The following is a 23174-nucleotide window of genomic DNA, read 5'->3' on the forward strand; positions in this document are numbered from 1 at the left end:
TCTCCTCTGACTACCCATTCACCCCGTTTCCCACCTGTTCCCTTTTTCCCTCTGATTAGGTCCCTATATCTCTCTCTGTTTCTGTTCCTGTCCTTGTCGGATTCTTGTTTGTTGTGTTTCATGCCTGAGCCAGACTATCGTCATGTTTGCTGTAACCTTGTCCTGTCCTGTCGGAATCTGCCGGTCTATCTGAGCCTACCTATGTTTGGTTATTAAAGAAGCTCTGTTTAAGTTAGTTCGCTTTTGGGTCCTCATTCACTCACCATAACAGAAGAATCCGACCAAGAATGGACCCAGCGACTTCGGATCCTCTCCACTCAGCCGTCGGGATCCAGGGAGCAATGCTAGGCAGACACGAGCAGGAAGTGTCTGCTGCTCGACATGCCGTTGAGACCCTGGCCACCCAAGTCTCCAACCTCACAGAACAGGTTCACCATCTCCGCCTCGATCCACCGGCCACTTCCAGGGCTTTCGAATCTCCGGAGCCCAGAATCAATAACCCGCCGTGTTACTCTGGGGAGCCCACTGAATGCCGCTCGTTCCTCACCCAGTGTGATATTGTGTTTTCTCTCCAGCCCAACACTTACTCCAGGAGCACTGCTCGTGTCGCCTACGTCATATCTCTCCTTATTGGACGGGCTCGTGAGTGGGGCACGGCAATCTGGGAGGCAAGGGCTGAGTGTACTAACCAGTATCAGGACTTTAAGGAGGAGATGATACGGGTTTTTGATCGATCTGTTTTTGGGGAGGAGGCTTCCAGGGCCCTGTCTTCCCTATGTCAAGGCAATCGATCCATAACAGACTACTCTATTGAGTTTCGCACTCTTGCTGTCTCCAGTGGCTGGAACGAGCCGGCCTTGCTCGCTCGTCTTCTGGAGGGTTTCCACGCAGAGGTAAAGGATGAGATTCTCTCCCGGGAGGTTCCTTCCAGCGTGGATTCCTTGATTGAACTCGCTATTCGCATTGAGCGACGGGTTGATCTTCGTCACCGAGCTCGTGGAAAGGAGCTCGCGCTCTCCGTCGCCTCCCTCTCCGCATCACTACCATCTTCCTCTGCCGGCTCGGGTGCTGAGCCCATGCAGCTGGGAGGTATCCGCATCTCGACTAAGGAGAGGGAACGGAGAATCACCAACCGCCTCTGTCTCTATTGCGGTTCCGCTGGTCATTTTGTCACTTCATGTCCAGTAAAAGGCCAGAGCTCGTCAGTAAGCGGAGGGCTACTGGTGAGCGCTACTACTCCTGTCTCTCCTTCAAGATCCTGCACTACCTTGTCGGTCCATCTACGCTGGACCGGTTCGTCAGCTTCCTGCAGTGCCTTAATAGACTCTGGGGCGGAGGGCTGTTTTATGGACGAGACCTGGGCTCGGGAACATGACATTCCTCTCAGACAGTTAAAGGAGCCCACGGCCTTGTTCGCCCTGGATGGTAGTCCTCTCCCCAGGATTCAGCGTGAGACGCTACCTTTAACCCTCACTGTTTCTGGTAATCATAGTGAAACCATTTCTTTTTAAATTTTTCGTTCACCTTTTACACCTGTTGTTTTGGGCCATCCCTGGCTAGTTTGTCATAATCCTTCCATTAATTGGTCTAGTAATTCTATCCTCTCCTGGAACGTCTCTTGTCATGTGAAATGTTTAATGTCTGCTATCCCTCCTGTTTCCTCTGTCTCTTCTTCACAGGAGGAGCCTGGTGATTTGACAGGGGTGCCGGAGGAATATCACGATCTGCGCACGGTGTTCAGTCGGTCCAGGGCCACCTCTCTTCCTCCACACCGGTCGTATGATTGTAGTATTGATCTCCTTCCGGGAACCACCCCCCCCCCGGGGTAGACTATACTCTCTGTCGGCTCCCGAACGTAAGGCTCTCGAAGATTATTTGTCTGTAGCTCTTGACGCCGGTACCATAGTCCCCTCCTCCTCTCCCGCCGGAGCGGGGTTTTTTTTTGTCAAGAAGAAGGACGGGTCTCTGCGCCCCTGCATAGATTATCGAGGGCTGAATGACATAACAGTGAAGAATCGTTATCCGCTTCCTCTTATGTCTTCAGCCTTCGAGATCCTGCAGGGAGCCAGGTTTTTCACTAAGTTGGACCTTCGTAACGCTTACCATCTCGTGCGCATCAGGGAGGGGGACGAGTGGAAGACGGCGTTTAACACTCCGTTAGGGCACTTTGAATACCGGGTTCTTCCTTTCGGCCTCGCTAACGCTCCAGCTGTCTTTCAGGCATTAGTCAATGATGTCCTGAGAGACATGCTGAACATCTTTGTTTTCGTTTACCTTGACGATATCCTGATTTTTTCACCGTCACTCCAGATTCATGTTCAGCACGTTCGACGTGTCCTCCAGCGCCTTTTAGAGAATTGTCTTTTTGTGAAGGCTGAGAAGTGCACTTTTCATGCCTCCTCCGTCACATTTCTCGGTTCTGTTATTTCCGCTGAAGGCATTAAGATGGATCCCGCTAAGGTCCAAGCTGTCATTGATTGGCCCGTCCCTAAGTCACGCGTCGAGCTGCAGCGCTTTCTCGGCTTCGCGAACTTCTATCGTCGTTTCATCCGTAATTTCGGTCAGGTGGCAGCTCCTCTCACAGCCCTTACTTCTGTCAAGACGTGCTTTAAGTGGTCCGTTTCCGCCCAGGGAGCTTTTGATCTCCTCAAGAATCGTTTTACATCCGCTCCTATCCTTGTTACACCTGACGTCTCTAGACAGTTCGTTGTCGAGGTTGACGCGTCAGAGGTGGGCGTGGGAGCCATCCTTTCTCAGCGCTCCCTCTCTGACGACAAGGTCCACCCATGCGCGTATTTTTCTCATTGCCTGTCGCCTTCGGAACGTAACTATGATGTGGGTAACCGCGAACTGCTCGCCATCCGGTTAGCCCTAGGCGAATGGCGACAGTGGTTGGAGGGGGCGACCGTTCCTTTTGTCGTTTGGACTGACCATAGGAACCTTGAGTACATCCGTTCTGCCAAACGACTTAATGCGCGTCAGGCGCGTTGGGCGCTGTTTTTCGCTCGTTTCGAGTTCGTGATTTCTTATCGTCCGGGCTCTAAGAACACCAAGCCTGATGCTTTGTCTCGTCTCTTCAGTTCTTCAGTAGCCTCCACTGACCCCGAGGGGATTCTCCCTGAGGGGCGTGTTGTCGGGTTGACTGTCTGGGGAATTGAGAGGCAGGTAAAACAAGCGTTCACTCACACTCCGTCGCCGCGCGCTTGTCCTAGGAACCTTCTTTTCGTTCCCGTTCCTACTCGTCTGTCCGTTCTTCAGTGGGCTCACTCTGCCAAGTTAGCCGGCCACCCTGGCGTTCGGGGTACGCTTGCTTCCATTCGCCAGCGTTTTTGGTGGCCCACCCGGGAGCATGACACGCGTCGTTTCGTGGCTGCTTGTTCGGTCTGCGCGCAGACTAAGTCCGGTAACTCTCCTCCTGCCGGCCGTCTCAGGCCGCTTCCTATTCCCTCTCGACCGTGGTCTCACATCGCCTTAGATTTTGTCACCGGACTGCCTTCGTCAGCGGGGAAGACTGTTATTCTTACGGTTGTCGATAGGTTCTCTAAGGCGGCTCATTTCATTCCCCTTGCTAAGCTTCCTTCTGCTAAAGAGACGGCACAAATCATCATCGAGAATGTTTTCAGAATTCATGGCCTTCCGTCAGACGTCGTTTCGGACAGAGGTCCGCAATTCACGTCTCAATTTTGGAGGGAGTTTTGCCGTTTGATTGGGGCTTCCGTCAGTCTCTCTTCCGGCTTTCACCCCCAGTCTAACGGTCAAGCAGAACGGGCCAATCAGACTATTGGTCGCATCTTACGCAGTCTTTCTTTTCGTAACCCTGCGTCTTGGTCAGAACAGCTCCCCTGGGCAGAATACGCCCACAACTCGCTTCCTTCGTCTGCGACCGGGCTATCTCCTTTTCAGAGTAGCCTCGGGTACCAGCCTCCGCTGTTCTCATCTCAGTTCGCCGAGTCCAGCGTCCCCTCCGCTCAGGCTTTTGTCCAACGTTGCGAGCGCACCTGGAAGAGGGTCAGGTCTGCACTTTGCCGTTATAGGACGCAGACTGTGAGGGCTGCTAATAAGCGTAGAACTAAGAGTCCTAGATATTGTCGCGGTCAGAGAGTTTGGCTCTCCACTCAGAACCTTCCCCTTAAGACGGCTTCTCGCAAGTTGACCCCGCGGTTCATTGGTCCGTTCCGTATTTCTCGGGTCATTAATCCTGTCGCAGTTCGACTTCTTCTTCCGCGATACCTTCGTCGCGTCCACCCAGTCTTCCATGTCTCCTGCATCAAGCCCGTCCTTCGCGCCCCCGCTCGTCTTCCCCCCCCCCCCCCATCCTTGTCGAGGGCGCACCCATCTACAGGGTCCGTAGAATTTTGGACATGCGTCCTCGGGGCCGTGGTCACCAGTACCTCGTAGATTGGGAGGGGTACGGTCCTGAGGAGAGGAGTTGGGTTCCCTCTCGGGACGTGCTGGACCGTGCGCTGATCGAGGATTTCCTCCGTTGCCGCCAGGTTTCCTCCTCGAGTGCGCCAGGAGGCGCTCGGTGAGTGGGGGGGTACTGTCATGTACTGTCATGTTGTGTCTTGTCTCTGTCCTTTCCCTTCACCCTGTCTCCCTCTGCTGGTCGTTGTTAGGTTACCTTTTCTCCCCCGCTTTCCCCCAGCTGTTCCTTGTCTCCTCTGACTACCCATTCACCCCGTTTCCCACCTGTTCCCTTTTTCCCTCTGATTAGGTCCCTATATCTCTCTCTGTTTCTGTTCCTGTCCTTGTCGGATTCTTGTTTGTTGTGTTTCATGCCTGAGCCAGACTATCGTCATGTTTGCTGTAACCTTGTCCTGTCCTGTCGGAATCTGCCGGTCTATCTGAGCCTACCTATGTTTGGTTATTAAAGAAGCTCTGTTTAAGTTAGTTCGCTTTTGGGTCCTCATTCACTCACCATAACATATATATATATATATATATATATATATACAGTGCCTTGCGAAAGTATTCGGCCCCCTTGAACTTTGCGACCTTTTGCCACATTTCAGGCTTCAAACATAAAGATATAAAACTGTATTTTTTTTGTGAAGAATCAACAACAAGTGGGACACAATCATGAAGTGGAATGACATTTATTGGATATTTCAAACTCTTTTAACAAATCAAAAACTGAAAAATTGGGCGTGTAAAATTATTCAGCCCCCTTAAGTTAATTCTTTGTAGCGCCACCTTTTGCTGCGATTACAGCTGTAAGTCGCTTGGGGTATGTCTCTGAAATGTTTTCCCATTCCTCCTTGCAAAACAGCTCGAGCTCAGTGAGGTTGGATGGAGAGCATTTGTGAACAGCAGTTTTCAGTTCTTTCCACAGATTCTCGATTGGATTCAGGTCTGGACTTTGACTTGGCCATTCTAACACCTGGATATGTTTATTTTTGAACCATTCCATTGTAGATTTTGCTTTATGTTTTGGATCATTGTCTTGTTGGAAGACAAATCTCCGTCCCAGTCTCAGGTCTTTTGCAGACTCCATCAGGTTTTCTTCCAGAATGGTCCTGTATTTGGCTCCATCCATCTTCCCATCAATTTTAACCATCTTCCCTGTCCCTGCTGAAGAAAAGCAGGCCCAAACCATGATGCTGCCACCACCATGTTTGACAGTGGGGATGGTGTGTTCAGCTGTGTTGCTTTTACGCCAAACATAACGTTTTGCATTGTTGCCAAAAAGTTCAATTTTGGTTTCATCTGACCAGAGCACCTTCTTCCACATGTTTGGTGTGTCTCCCAGGTGGCTTGTGGCAAACTTTAAACGACACTTTTTATGGATATCTTTAAGAAATGGCTTTCTTCTTGCCACTCTTCCATAAAGGCCAGATTTGTGCAATATATGACTGATTGTTGTCCTATGGACAGAGTCTCCCACCTCAGCTGTAGATCTCTGCAGTTCATCCAGAGTGATCATGGGCCTCTTGGCTGCATCTCTGATCAGTCTTCTCCTTGTATGAGCTGAAAGTTTAGAGGGACGGCCAGGTCTTGGTAGATTTGCAGTGGTCTGATACTCCTTCCATTTCAATATTATCGCTTGCACAGTGCTCCTTGGGATGTTTAAAGCTTGGGAAATCTTTTGTATCCAAATCCGGCTTTAAACTTCTTCACAACAGTATCTCGGACCTGCCTGGTGTGTTCCTTGTTCTTCATGATGCTCTCTGCGCTTTTAACGGACCTCTGAGACTATCACAGTGCAGGTGCATTTATACGGAGACTTGATTACACACAGGTGGATTGTATTTATCATCATTAGTCATTTAGGTCAACATTGGGTCATTCAGAGATCCTCACTGAACTTCTGGAGAGAGTTTGCTGCACTGAAAGTAAAGGGGCTGAATAATTTTGCACGCCCAATTTTTCAGTTTTTGATTTGTTAAAAAAGTTTGAAATATCCAATAAATGTCGTTCTACTTCATGATTGTGTCCCACTTGTTGTTGATTCTTCACAAAAAAATACAGTTTTATATCTTTATGTTTGAAGCCTGAAATGTGGCAAAAGGTCGCAAAGTTCAAGGGGGCCGAATACTTTCGCAAGGCACTGTATATATATGCTAATCATTTTTGGTTCAAATGCCAGATTTGAGGAGCAGAGAAGTAAACAAAGATGTAAACCCTAACTCTGTCTAAGTTGTTGCAAAGTGGTCAAAGTATCAGATTTGTCAAAAGTTGCATTATTGCATTTACAGTGAATACTAGTTTCACGTTTTAATGTTTGTAGCTTAAACGATGTTAGAGAAGTAGTTATTTTGTGCTTTTTGCTTAATAAATCAATGAATGGCGGAGTGGGATGGACACACATGTCCTTGTCAGAGGATTCATGTATTGGTGCGCAACGGGTTCTTGTACCCTCTTTTATTTATTATGTACTTTGGTTTTGGAGTTTTATTTTACGTTATTAAACTACTCCATTTATACCAAGTTCGATTCTCCTGCGCCTGACTTACCTGCCACCTATACACATGACATTGATACTACCTCAGTCATATGACTTAATGAAAAGTGCTATATGATGTCCTGTTATCTCTAACTCAGTCACACATGGACCACTAATAGTGAAGCATGATGTGTCAGATATCAATACAGTAACATGTTGTCCTGCACTTGTATAAAAAATACCCACTGATGTCATGATGTCATTGTGTTTACCATAGTGTATTATACCACTGATGTTGATGTCATGATGTCATTGTGTTTACCATAGTGTATTATACCACTGATGTTGATGTCATTGTGTTTACCATAGTGTATTATACCACTGATGTTGATGTCATTGTGTTTACCATAGTGTTTTATACCACTGATGTTGATGTCATTGTGTTTACCATAGTGTATTATACCACTGATGTTGATGTCATTGTGTTTACCATAGTGTATTATACCCACTGATGTCATGATGTCATTGTGTTTACCATAGTGTATTGTACCACTGATGTTGATGTCATTGTGTTTACCATAGTGTATTGTACCACTGATGTTGATGTCATTGTGTTTACCATAGTGTATTATACCCACTGATGATGATGTCATGATGTCATTGTGTTTACCATAGTGTATTATACCCCTGATGATGATGTCATTGTGTTTACCATAGTGTATTATACCCCTGATGATGATGTCATTGTGTTTACCATAGTGTATTATACCACTGATGTTGATGTCATTGTGTTTACCATAGTGTATTATACCACTGATGTTGATGTCATTGTGTTTACCATAGTGTATCATACCACTGATGTTGATGTCATGATGTCATTGTGTTTACCATAGTGTATTATACCACTGATGATGATGTCATTGTGTTTACCTTAGTGTATTATACCCACTGATGTCATGACGTCATTGTGTTTACCATAGCGTAATACACCACTGATGATGATAATGTCATTGTGATTACCATAGTGTATTATACCACTGATGTTGATGTCATGATGTCATTGTGTTTACCATAGTGTATTATACCACTGATGTTGATGTCATGATGTCATTGTGTTTACCATAGTGTATTATGCCACTGATGTTGATGTCATTGTGTTTATCGTAGTTTATTATACCACTATTGTTGATGTCATTGTGTTTACCATAGTGTATTATACCACTGATGTTGATGTCATTGTGTTTACCATAGTGTATTATACCACTGATGTTGATGTCATGATGTCATTGTGTTTACCATAGTGTATTATACCACTGATGTTGATGTCATGATGTCATTGTGTTTACCATAGTGTATTATACCACTGATGTTGATGTCATGATGTCATTGTGTTTACCATAGTGTATTATACCACTGATGTTGATGTCATTGTGTTTACCATAGTGTATTATACCACTGATGTTGATGTCATGATGTCATTGTGTTTACCATAGTGTATTATGCCACTGATGTTGATGTCATTGTGTTTACCGTAGTTTATTATACCACTATTGTTGATGTCATTGTGTTTACCATAGTGTATTATACCCACTGATGTCATGATGTCATTGTGTTTACCATAGTGTATTATACCACTGATGTTGATGTCATTGTGTTTACCATAGTGTATTATACCACTGATGTTGATGTCATGATGTCATTGTGTTTACCATAGTGTATTATGCCACTGATGTTGATGTCATTGTGTTTACCGTAGTTTATTATACCACTATTGTTGATGTCATTGTGTTTACCATAGTGTATTATACCACTGATGTTGATGTCATTGTGTTTACCATAGTGTATTATACCACTGATGTTGATGTCATGATGTCATTGTGTTTACCATAGTGTATTATACCACTGATGTTGATGTCATTGTGTTTACCATAGTGTATTATACCCACTGATGATGATGTCATTGTGTTTACCATAGTGTATTATACCCCTGATGATGATGTCATTGTGTTTTCCATAGTGTATTATACCACTGATGTTGATGTCATGATGTCATAGTGTTTACCATAGTGTATTATACCACAGATGTTGATGTCATGATGTCATAGTGTTTACCATAGTGTATTATACCACTGATGTTGATGTCATGATGTCATTGTGTTTACCATAGTGTATTATACCACTGATGTTGATGTCATGATGTCATTGTGTTTAACATAGTGTATTATACCACTGATGTTGATGTCATGATGTCATTGTGTTTACCATAGTGTATTATGCCACTGATGTTGATGTCATTGTGTTTATCGTAGTTTATTATACCACTATTGTTGATGTCATTGTGTTTACCATAGTGTATTATACCACTGATGTTGATGTCATTGTGTTTACCATAGTGTATTATACCACTGATGTTGATGTCATGATGTCATTGTGTTTACCATAGTGTATTATACCACTGATGTTGATGTCATGATGTCATTGTGTTTACCATAGTGTATTATGCCACTGATGTTGATGTCATTGTGTTTATCGTAGTTTATTATACCACTATTGTTGATGTCATTGTGTTTACCATAGTGTATTATACCACTGATGTTGATGTCATTGTGTTTACCATAGTGTATTATACCACTGATGTTGATGTCATGATGTCATTGTGTTTACCATAGTGTATCATACCACTGATGTTGATGTCATGATGTCATTGTGTTTACCATAGTGTATTATGCCACTGATGTTGATGTCATTGTGTTTATCGTAGTTTATTATACCACTATTGTTGATGTCATTGTGTTTACCATAGTGTATTATACCACTGATGTTGATGTCATTGTGTTTACCATAGTGTATTATACCCACTGATGATGATGTCATTGTGTTTACCATAGTGTATTATACCCCTGATGATGATGTCATTGTGTTTACCATAGTGTATTGTACCACTGATGTTGATGTCATTGTGTTTACCATAGTGTATTATACCACTGATGTTGATGTCATTGTGTTTACCATAGTGTATCATACCACTGATGTTGATGTCATGATGTCATTGTGTTTACCATAGTGTATTATACCCACTGATGTCATGACGTCATTGTGTTTACCATAGCGTAATACACCACTGATGATGATAATGTCATTGTGATTACCATAGTGTATTATACCACTGATGTTGATGTCATGATGTCATTGAGTTTACCATAGTGTATTATACCCTCTGATGTCATGATGTCATGATGTCATTGTGTTTACCATAGTGTATTACACCACTGATGTTGATGTCATGATGTCATTGTGTTTACCATAGTGCATTATACCACTATTGTTGATGTCATTGTGTTTACCATAGTGTATCATACACCTGATGTTGATATCATGATGTCATTGTGTTTACAATAGTGTATTATACCACTGATGTCGATGTCATGATGTCATTGTGTTTACCATAGTGTATTATACCACTGATGTTGATGTCATTGTGTTTACCATAGTGTATTATACCACTGATGTTGATGTCATTGTGTTTACCATAGTGTATTATACCACTGATGTTGATGTCATGATGTCATTGTGTTTACCATAGTGTATTATACCACTGATGTTGATGTCATGATGTCATTGTGTTTACCATAGTGTATTACACCACTGATGTTGATGTCATGATGTCATTGTGTTTACCACAGTGTATTATACCACTGATGTTGATGTCATTGTGTTTACCATAGTGTATTATACCACTGATGTTGATGTCATGATGTCATTGTGTTTACCATAGTGTATTATGCCACTGATGTTGATGTCATTGTGTTTACCGTAGTTTATTATACCACTATTGTTGATGTCATTGTGTTTACCATAGTGTATTATACCACTGATGTTGATGTCATTGTGTTTACCATAGTGTATTATACCGCTGATGTTGATGTCGTGATGTCATTGTGTTTACCATAGTGTATTATACCACTGATGTTGATGTCATTGTGTTTACCATAGTGTATTATACCCACTGATGATGATGTCATTGTGTTTACCATAGTGTATTATACCCCTGATGATGATGTCATTGTGTTTTCCATAGTGTATTATACCACTGATGTTGATGTCATGATGTCATAGTGTTTACCATAGTGTATTATACCACTGATGTTGATGTCATGATGTCATTGTGTTTACCATAGTGTATTATACCACTGATGTTGATGTCATGATGTCATTGTGTTTACCATAGTGTATTATACCACTGATGTTGATGTCATGATGTCATTGTGTTTACCATAGTGTATTATACCCCTGATGATGATGTCATTGTGTTTTCCATAGTGTATTATACCACTGATGTTGATGTCATGATGTCATTGTGTTTACCATAGTGTATTATACCACTGATGTTGATGTCATGATGTCATTGTGTTTACCATAGTGTATTATACCACTGATGTTGATGTCATGATGTCATTGTGTTTACCATAGTGTATTATACCACTGATGTTGATGTCATGATGTCATTGTGTTTACCATAGTGTATTATACCACTGATGTTGATGTCATGATGTCATTGTGTTTACCATAGTGTATTATGCCACTGATGTTGATGTCATTGTGTTTATCGTAGTTTATTATACCACTATTGTTGATGTCATTGTGTTTACCATAGTGTATTATACCACTGATGTTGATGTCATTGTGTTTACCATAGTGTATTATACCACTGATGTTGATGTCATGATGTCATTGTGTTTACCATAGTGTATTATACCACTGATGTTGATGTCATTGTGTTTACCATAGTGTATTATACCCACTGATGATGATGTCATTGTGTTTACCATAGTGTATTATACCCCTGATGATGATGTCATTGTGTTTTCCATAGTGTATTATACCACTGATGTTGATGTCATGATGTCATAGTGTTTACCATAGTGTATTATACCACTGATGTTGATGTCATGATGTCATTGTGTTTACCATAGTGTATTATACCACTGATGTTGATGTCACGATGTCATTGTGTTTACCATAGTGTATTATACCACTGATGTTGATGTCATGATGTCATTGTGTTTACCATAGTGTATTATACCACTGATGTTGATGTCATGATGTCATTGTGTTTACCATAGTGTATTATGCCACTGATGTTGATGTCATTGTGTTTATCGTAGTTTATTATACCACTATTGTTGATGTCATTGTGTTTACCATAGTGTATTATACCACTGATGTTGATGTCATTGTGTTTACCATAGTGTATTATACCACTGATGTTGATGTCATGATGTCATTGTGTTTACCATAGTGTATTATACCACTGATGTTGATGTCATGATGTCATTGTGTTTACCATAGTGTATTATGCCACTGATGTTGATGTCATTGTGTTTATCGTAGTTTATTATACCACTATTGTTGATGTCATTGTGTTTACCATAGTGTATTATACGCCTGATGTTGATGTCATTGTGTTTACCATAGTGTAGTATACCACTGATGTTGATGTCATGATGTCATTGTGTTTACCATAGTGTATCATACCACTGATGTTGATGTCATGATGTCATTGTGTTTACCATAGTGTATTATGCCACTGATGTTGATGTCATTGTGTTTATCGTAGTTTATTATACCACTATTGTTGATGTCATTGTGTTTTCCATAGTGTATTATACCACTGATGTTGATGTCATTGTGTTTACCATAGTGTATTATACCCACTGATGATGATGTCATTGTGTTTACCATAGTGTATTATACCCCTGATGATGATGTCATTGTGTTTACCATAGTGTATTGTACCACTGATGTTGATGTCATTGTGTTTACCATAGTGTATTATACCACTGATGTTGATGTCATTGTGTTTACCATAGTGTATCATACCACTGATGTTGATGTCATGATGTCATTGTGTTTACCATAGTGTATTATACCCACTGATGTCATGACGTCATTGTGTTTACCATAGCGTAATACACCACTGATGATGATAATGTCATTGTGATTACCATAGTGTATTATACCACTGATGTTGATGTCATGATGTCATTGTGTTTACCATAGTGTATTATACCCTCTGATGTCATGATGTCATGATGTCATTGTGTTTACCATAGTGTATTACACCACTGATGTTGATGTCATGATGTCATTGTGTTTACCATAGTGCATTATACCACTATTGTTGATGTCATTGTGTTTACCATAGTGTATCATACACCTGATGTTGATATCATGATGTCATTGTGTTTACCATAGTGTATTATACCACTGATGTCGATGTCATGATGTCATTGTGTTTACCATAGTGTATTATACCACTGATGTTGATGTCATTGTGTTTACCATAGTGTATTATACCCACTGATGTCATGATGTCATTGTGTTTACCATAGTGTATTATACCACTGATGTTGATGTCATTGTGTTTACCATAGTGTATTATACCACTGATGTTGATGTCATTGTGTTTACCATAGTGTATTATACCACTGATGTTGATGTCATGATGTCATTGTGTTTACCATAGTGTATTATACCACTGATGTTGATGTCATTGTGTTTACCATAGTGTATTATATCACTGATGTTGATGTCATGATGTCATTGTGTTTACCATAGTGTATTATACCACTGATGTTGATGTCATGATGTCATTGTGTTTACCATAGTGTATTATACCACTGATGTTGATGTCATGATGTCATTGTGTTTACCATAGTGTATTATACCACTGATGTTGATGTCATTGTGTTTACCATAGTGTATTATACCACTGATGTTGATGTCATGATGTCATTGTGTTTACCATAGTGTATTATGCCACTGATGTTGATGTCATTGTGTTTACCGTAGTTTATTATACCACTATTGTTGATGTCATTGTGTTTACCATAGTGTATTATACCCACTGATGTCATGATGTCATTGTGTTTACCATAGTGTATTATACCACTGATGTTGATGTCATTGTGTTTACCATAGTGTATTATACCACTGATGTTGATGTCATGATGTCATTGTGTTTACCATAGTGTATTATGCCACTGATGTTGATGTCATTGTGTTTACCGTAGTTTATTATACCACTATTGTTGATGTCATTGTGTTTACCATAGTGTATTATACCACTGATGTTGATGTCATTGTGTTTACCATAGTGTATTATACCACTGATGTTGATGTCATGATGTCATTGTGTTTACCATAGTGTATTATACCACTGATGTTGATGTCATTGTGTTTACCATAGTGTATTATACCCACTGATGATGATGTCATTGTGTTTACCATAGTGTATTATACCCCTGATGATGATGTCATTGTGTTTTCCATAGTGTATTATACCACTGATGTTGATGTCATGATGTCATAGTGTTTACCATAGTGTATTATACCACAGATGTTGATGTCATGATGTCATAGTGTTTACCATAGTGTATTATACCACTGATGTTGATGTCATGATGTCATTGTGTTTACCATAGTGTATTATACCACTGATGTTGATGTCATGATGTCATTGTGTTTAACATAGTGTATTATACCACTGATGTTGATGTCATGATGTCATTGTGTTTACCATAGTGTATTATGCCACTGATGTTGATGTCATTGTGTTTATCGTAGTTTATTATACCACTATTGTTGATGTCATTGTGTTTACCATAGTGTATTATACCACTGATGTTGATGTCATTGTGTTTACCATAGTGTATTATACCACTGATGTTGATGTCATGATGTCATTGTGTTTACCATAGTGTATTATACCACTGATGTTGATGTCATGATGTCATTGTGTTTACCATAGTGTATTATGCCACTGATGTTGATGTCATGATGTCATTGTGTTTACCATAGTGTATTATACCACTGATGTTGATGTCATGATGTCATTGTGTTTAACATAGTGTATTATACCACTGATGTTGATGTCATGATGTCATTGTGTTTACCATAGTGTATTATGCCACTGATGTTGATGTCATTGTGTTTATCGTAGTTTATTATACCACTATTGTTGATGTCATTGTGTTTACCATAGTGTATTATACCACTGATGTTGATGTCATTGTGTTTACCATAGTGTATTATACCACTGATGTTGATGTCATGATGTCATTGTGTTTACCATAGTGTATTATACCACTGATGTTGATGTCATGATGTCATTGTGTTTACCATAGTGTATTATGCCACTGATGTTGATGTCATTGTGTTTATCGTAGTTTATTATACCACTATTGTTGATGTCATTGTGTTTACCATAGTGTATTATACCACTGATGTTGATGTCATTGTGTTTACCATAGTGTATTATACCACTGATGTTGATGTCATGATGTCATTGTGTTTACCATAGTGTATCATACCACTGATGTTGATGTCATGATGTCATTGTGTTTACCATAGTGTATTATGCCACTGATGTTGATGTCATTGTGTTTATCGTAGTTTATTATACCACTATTGTTGATGTCATTGTGTTTACCATAGTGTATTATACCACTGATGTTGATGTCATTGTGTTTACCATAGTGTATTATACCCACTGATGATGATGTCATTGTGTTTACCATAGTGTATTATACCCCTGATGATGATGTCATTGTGTTTACCATAGTGTATTGTACCACTGATGTTGATGTCATTGTGTTTACCATAGTGTATTATACCACTGATGTTGATGTCATTGTGTTTACCATAGTGTATCATACCACTGATGTTGATGTCATGAAGTCATTGTGTTTACCATAGTGTATTATACCCACTGATGTCATGACGTCATTGTGTTTACCATAGCGTAATACACCACTGATGATGATAATGTCATTGTGATTACCATAGTGTATTATACCACTGATGTTGATGTCATGATGTCATTGTGTTTACCATAGTGTATTATACCCTCTGATGTCATGATGTCATGATGTCATTGTGTTTACCATAGTGTATTACACCACTGATGTTGATGTCATGATGTCATTGTGTTTACCATAGTGCATTATACCACTATTGTTGATGTCATTGTGTTTACCATAGTGTATCATACACCTGATGTTGATATCATGATGTCATTGTGTTTACAATAGTGTATTATACCACTGATGTCGATGTCATGATGTCATTGTGTTTACCATAGTGTATTATACCACTGATGTTGATGTCATTGTGTTTACCATAGTGTATTATACCACTGATGTTGATGTCATTGTGTTTACCATAGTGTATTATACCACTGATGTTGATGTCATTGTGTTTACCATAGTGTATTATACCACTGATGTTGATGTCATGATGTCATTGTGTTTACCATAGTGTATTATACCACTGATGTTGATGTCATGATGTCATTGTGTTTACCATAGTGTATTACACCACTGATGTTGATGTCATGATGTCATTGTGTTTACCACAGTGTATTATACCACTGATGTTGATGTCATTGTGTTTACCATAGTGTATTATACCACTGATGTTGATGTCATTGTGTTTACCATAGTGTATTATGCCACTGATGTTGATGTCATTGTGTTTACCGTAGTTTATTATACCACTATTGTTGATGTCATTGTGTTTACCATAGTGTATTATACCACTGATGTTGATGTCATTGTGTTTACCATAGTGTATTATACCGCTGATGTTGATGTCATGATGTCATTGTGTTTACCATAGTGTATTATACCACTGATGTTGATGTCATTGTGTTTACCATAGTGTATTATACCCACTGATGATGATGTCATTGTGTTTACCATAGTGTATTATACCCCTGATGATGATGTCATTGTGTTTTCCATAGTGTATTATACCACTGATGTTGATGTCATGATGTCATAGTGTTTACCATAGTGTATTATACCACTGATGTTGATGTCATGATGTCATTGTGTTTACCATAGTGTATTATACCACTGATGTTGATGTCATGATGTCATTGTGTTTACCATAGTGTATTATACCACTGATGTTGATGTCATGATGTCATTGTGTTTACCATAGTGTATTATACCACTGATGTTGATGTCATGATGTCATTGTGTTTACCATAGTGTATTATACCACTGATGTTGATGTCATGATGTCATTGTGTTTACCATAGTGTATTATGCCACTGATGTTGATGTCATTGTGTTTATCGTAGTTTATTATACCACTATTGTTGATGTCATTGTGTTTACCATAGTGTATTATACCACTGATGTTGATGTCATTGTGTTTACCATAGTGTATTATACCACTGATGTTGATGTCATGATGTCATTGTGTTTACCATAGTGTATTATACCACTGATGTTGATGTCATTGTGTTTACCATAGTGTATTATACCCACTGATGATGATGTCATTGTGTTTACCATAGTGTATTATACCCCTGATGATGATGTCATTGTGTTTTCCATAGTGTATTATACCACTGATGTTGATGTCATGATGTCATAGTGTTTACCATAGTGTATTATACCACTGATGTTGATGTCATGATGTCATTGTGTTTACCATAGTGTATTATACCACTGATGTTGATGTCACGATGTCATTGTGTTTACCATAGTGTATTATACCACTGATGTTGATGTCATGATGTCATTGTGTTTACCATAGTGTATTATACCACTGATGTTGATGTCATGATGTCATTGTGTTTACCATAGTGTATTATGCCACTGATGTTGATGTCATTGTGTTTATCGTAGTTTATTATACCACTATTGTTGATGTCATTGTGTTTACCATAGTGTATTATACCACTGATGTTGATGTCATTGTGTTTACCATAGTGTATTATACCACTGATGTTGATGTCATGATGTCATTGTGTTTACCATAGTGTATTATACCACTGATGTTGATGTCATGATGTCATTGTGTTTACCATAGTGTATTATGCCACTGATGTTGATGTCATTGTGTTTATCGTAGTTTATTATACCACTATTGTTGATGTCATTGTGTTTTCCATAGTGTATTATACCACTGATGTTGATGTCATTGTGTTTACCATAGTGTATTATACCCACTGATGATGATGTCATTGTGTTTACCATAGTGTATTATACCCCTGATGATGATGTCATTGTGTTTACCATAGTGTATTGTACCACTGATGTTGATGTCATTGTGTTTACCATAGTGTATTATACCACTGATGTTGATGTCATTGTGTTTACCATAGTGTATCATACCACTGATGTTGATGTCATGATGTCATTGTGTTTACCATAGTGTATTATACCCACTGATGTCATGACGTCATTGTGTTTACCATAGCGTAATACACCACTGATGATGATAATGTCATTGTGATTACCATAGTGTATTATACCACTGATGTTGATGTCATGATGTCATTGTGTTTACCATAGTGTATTATACCCTCTGATGTCATGATGTCATGATGTCATTGTGTTTACCATAGTGTATTACACCACTGATGTTGATGTCATGATGTCATTGTGTTTACCATAGTGCATTATACCACTATTGTTGATGTCATTGTGTTTACCATAGTGTATCATACACCTGATGTTGATATCATGATGTCATTGTGTTTACCATAGTGTATTATACCACTGATGTCGATGTCATGATGTCATTGTGTTTACCATAGTGTATTATACCACTGATGTTGATGTCATTGTGTTTACCATAGTGTATTATACCCACTGATGTCATGATGTCATTGTGTTTACCATAGTGTATTATACCACTGATGTTGATGTCATTGTGTTTACCATAGTGTATTATACCACTGATGTTGATGTCATTGTGTTTACCATAGTGTATTATACCACTGATGTTGATGTCATGATGTCATTGTGTTTACCATAGTGTATTATACCACTGATGTTGATGTCATGATGTCATTGTGTTTACCATAGTGTATTACACCACTGATGTTGATGTCATGATGTCATTGTGTTTACCATAGTGTATTATACCACTGATGTTGATGTCATTGTGTTTACCATAGTGTATTATACCACTGATGTTGATGTCATGATGTCATTGTGTTTACCATAGTGTATTATGCCACTGATGTTGATGTCATTGTGTTTACCATAGTGTATTATACCCACTGATGATGATGTCATTGTGTTTACCATAGTGTATTATACCCCTGATGATGATGTCATTGTGTTTTCCATAGTGTATTATACCACTGATGTTGATGTCATGATGTCATAGTGTTTACCATAGTGTATTATACCACTGATGTTGATGTCATGATGTCATTGTGTTTACCATAGTGTATTATACCACTGATGTTGATGTCATGATGTCATTGTGTTTACCATAGTGTATTATACCACTGATGTTGATGTCATGATGTCATTGTGTTTACCATAGTGTATTATGCCACTGATGTTGATGTCATTGTGTTTATCGTAGTTTATTATACCACTATTGTTGACGTCATTGTGTTTACCATAGTGTATTATACCACTGATGTTGATGTCATTGTGTTTACCATAGTGTATTATACCACTGATGTTGATGTCATGATGTCATTGTGTTTACCATAGTGTATTATACCACTGATGTTGATGTCATTGTGTTTACCATAGTGTATTATACCCACTGATGATGATGTCATTGTGTTTACCATTGTGTATTATACCCCTGATGATGATGTCATTGTGTTTACCATAGTGTATTGTACCACTGATGTTGATGTCATTGTGTTTACCATAGTGTATTATACCACTGATGTTGATGTCATTGTGTTTACCATAGTGTATCATACCACTGATGTTGATGTCATGATGTCATTGTGTTTACCATAGTGTATTATACCCACTGATGTCATGACGTCATTGTGTTTACCATAGCGTAATACACCACTGATGATGATAATGTCATTGTGATTACCATAGTGTATTATACCACTGATGTTGATGTCATGATGTCATTGTGTTTACCATAGTGTATTATACCCTCTGATGTCATGATGTCATGATGTCATTGTGTTTACCATAGTGTATTACACCACTGATGTTGATGTCATGATGTCATTGTGTTTACCATAGTGCATTATACCACTATTGTTGATGTCATTGTGTTTACCATAGTGTATTATACCACTGATGTCGATGTCATGATGTCATTGTGTTTACCATAGTGTATTATACCACTGATGTTGATGTCATTGTGTTTACCTTAGTGTATTATACCCACTGATGTCATGATGTCATTGTGTTTACCATAGTGTATTATACCACTGATGTTGATGTCATTGTGTTTACCATAGTGTATTATACCACTGATGTTGATGTCATTGTGTTTACCATAGTGTATTATACCACTGATGTTGATGTCATAGTGTTTACCATAGTGTATTATACCACTGATGTTGATGTCATGATGTCATTGTGTTTACCATAGTGTATTATACCACTGATGTTGATGTCATGATGTCATTGTGTTTACCATAGTGTATTATACCACTGATGTTGATGTCATGATGTCATTGTGTTTACCATAGTGTATTATACCACTGATGTTGATGTCATGATGTCATTGTGTTTACCATAGTGTATTATACCACTGATATTGATGTCATGATGTCATTGTGTTTACCATAGTGTATTATACCACTGATGTTGATGTCATTGTGTTTACCATAGTGTATTATACCACTGATGTTGATGTCATGATGTCATTGTGTTTACCATAGTGTATTATGCCACTGATGTTGATGTCATTGTGTTTACCGTAGTTTATTATACCACTATTGTTGATGTCATTGTGTTTACCATAGTGTATTATACCACTGATGTTGATGTCATTGTGTTTACCATAGTGTATTATACCCACTGATGATGATGTCATTGTGTTTACCATAGTGTATTATACCCCTGATGATGATGTCATTGTGTTTTCCATAGTGTATTATACCACTGATGTTGATGTCATGATGTCATAGTGTTTACCATAGTGTATTATACCACTGATGTTGATGTCATGATGTCATTGTGTTTACCATAGTGTATTATACCACTGATGTTGATGTCATGATGTCATTGTGTTTACCATAGTGTATTATACCACTGATGTTGATGTCATGATGTCATTGTGTTTACCATAGTGTATTATACCACTGATGTTGATGTCATGATGTCATTGTCTTTACCATAGTGTATTATGCCACTGATGTTGATGTCATTGTGTTTATCGTAGTTTATTATACCACTATTGTTGATGTCATTGTGTTTACCATAGTGTATTATACCACTGATGTTGATGTCATTGTGTTTACCATAGTGTATTATACGACTGATGTTGATGTCATTGTGTTAATAATGTATGTTTCTCTCCACAGAGGATGTGACTCTAGACCAGGGATACTCAAGTCCTATTTGAGACGGACCGGTGACACACATTTCCTAGGTGACAAAGGATCAGATGGAGAATCAGCGTAGTATCAACCCCCCAACTCACAACCCCACGCAAACTGTTCACACCCCTCTTGTTGGCGACGAGAACATGTTGCAGTTTTAAAGCTGATTTCCTGCAATTCTACACATTTTGCATGGGGGCAGAGATTTCTTTAGCTGTTTTATAGCTGATTTCCTGCAATTCTCCACATTCCTCCATGTCTTATGTGTGTTTATATGATACCAGGGGTCAAAGCCCGACCTATTAAAAAAATAAAGAGCACATTCTGCTCCTTCACTGAGAAACGCTCCATTCTTCATCCCTGGTATTATTGATAGTCTCTCAGTGGTCATCTGTCCTGTAGACGTCACTGACTGACTGTTTTAAAACAAACCAGGCTGGTATAAACAGTTAGCAATAGGAGAGAGTTTATTTAACCTTTATTTAACTAGGCAAGTCAGTTAAGAACAAATTCTTATTTTCAATGAAGGCCTAGGAACAGTGGGTTAACTGTATTGTTCAAGGGCAGAACGACAGATTTTTACAGCTCAGGGATTCAGCTCAGGGATTCAATCTTGCAACCTTCTGGTTACTAGTCCAACACTCTAACCACTAGGCTACCTGCCTCTAACCACTAGGCTACCTGTACATGAGTCCTCAGATTTCCTGTCAGTCTTTGTTGTTGTTGTAGACTGGGCCAGTTGATTGTTTATTGGATAGGACAGAGAGGTAAAGGTAGGAATGTTGAAAGATAAATTGGATGGTTCTGAACGCCTGCTGGTACTGGACTATCCCAGACCACTGATTTCTTGTCAATGTTTGACGAATCTTTGACGTGTCTTTCACCCGTCCCTTGGACTGTTCTGTCTTGAGGAGAATGTGCTACATATTTTTATTCTCTGTGTTTTCTAACAGTATTTGTTATGTATCCATTCTGCTGTGTGCTTCAATATTTAGGTAAGAATTTAGCAGCAACACAAAATACATGTGTATGAATGTATCATTTGATTATAACATTTTCCAAATAAAGTGTGATTAAAAGAGTTTTATCTCCATCATTGTCAACAGATAGACTAGTGTACTACCGCATCCCTAGTCTAAAATGGCCATCCCAAGTCTCAAATGGCTGCCCCAAGTCTCAGGTGGCTGTCACCTAGTCTCAGGTGGCTATCCCTAGTCTCAAGTGGCCATCCCTAGTCTCAAGTGGCCATCCAAAGTCTCAAGTAGCCATCCCAAGTGGCCGTCCCTAGTCTCAAGTGGCCGTCCCTAGTCTCAAGTGGCCGTCCCTAGTCTCAAGTGGCCGTATCTAGTCTCAAGTGGCTGTCCCTAGTCTCAAGTGGCCGTCCCTAGTCTCAAGTGGCCGTCTCAAGTAGTCGTCCCAAGTCTCAAGTTTAATTTTATCTCATACGCAGGAATCAGGAGGATAGAATTATGGTCAGATTTAGCAAATGGAGGGCGAGGGAGAGCTTTGTACGCATCTCTGTGTGTGGAGTAAAGGTGGTTCAGAGTTTTTTCCCTCTGGTTGCACATTTAACATGCTGATAGAAATTTGGTAAAACGGATTTAAGTTTCCCTGCATTAAAGTCCCCGGCTACTAGGAGCGCCGCCTCTGGGTGTCACGACTTCCGCGGAAGTTGGCTCCCCTGCCTGTTCGGGCGGTGCTCGGCGGTCGTCGTCACCGGCCTACTAGAAGTTGGCTCCCCTGCCTGTTCGGGCGGTGCTCGGCGGTCGTCGTCACCGGCCTACTAGAAGTTGGCTCCCCTGCCTGTTCGGGCGGTGCTCGGCGGTCGTCGTCACCGGCCTACTAGAAGTTGGCTCCCCTGCCTGTTCGGGCGGTGCTCGGCGGTCGTCGTCACCGGCCTACTAGAAGTTGGCTCCCCTGCCTGTTCGGGCGGTGCTCGGCGGTCGT

At 39.8% G+C, this 23174-nt stretch overlaps 2 protein-coding genes across 4 annotated transcripts in view; both read left to right on the plus strand.

Moving 5' to 3' along the window:
• The window catches only part of LOC110531647 (butyrophilin subfamily 2 member A1), a 96050-nt gene extending 74641 nt beyond the window's left edge, over positions 1-21409 (plus strand). The window contains exon 20 of the transcript XR_016491172.1: positions 21210-21409. The gene's annotated coding sequence lies outside the window, so the exon portion shown is untranslated. The remainder of the gene's footprint in view (positions 1-21209) is intronic.
• Positions 1-22306, plus strand: part of LOC149972632 (butyrophilin subfamily 2 member A1-like) — a 48891-nt gene extending 26585 nt beyond the window's left edge. For all 3 annotated transcript variants that reach the window (XM_090217657.1, XM_090217658.1, XM_090217656.1), the window contains one exon: positions 21210-22306. Coding sequence is in view for 1 of the 3 variants with exons in the window: in XM_090217656.1 (XP_090073782.1) it covers positions 21210-21250 (41 nt within the window). In the remaining 2 variants the exon portion in view is untranslated. The remainder of the gene's footprint in view (positions 1-21209) is intronic.
• The last annotated feature ends 868 nt before the right edge of the window (positions 22307-23174 follow it).

This window comes from Oncorhynchus mykiss, chromosome 23, assembly GCF_057628025.1.
Source record: "Oncorhynchus mykiss isolate SJ-2025 chromosome 23, ASM5762802v1, whole genome shotgun sequence".
Lineage (NCBI taxonomy): Eukaryota > Metazoa > Chordata > Actinopteri > Salmoniformes > Salmonidae > Oncorhynchus > Oncorhynchus mykiss.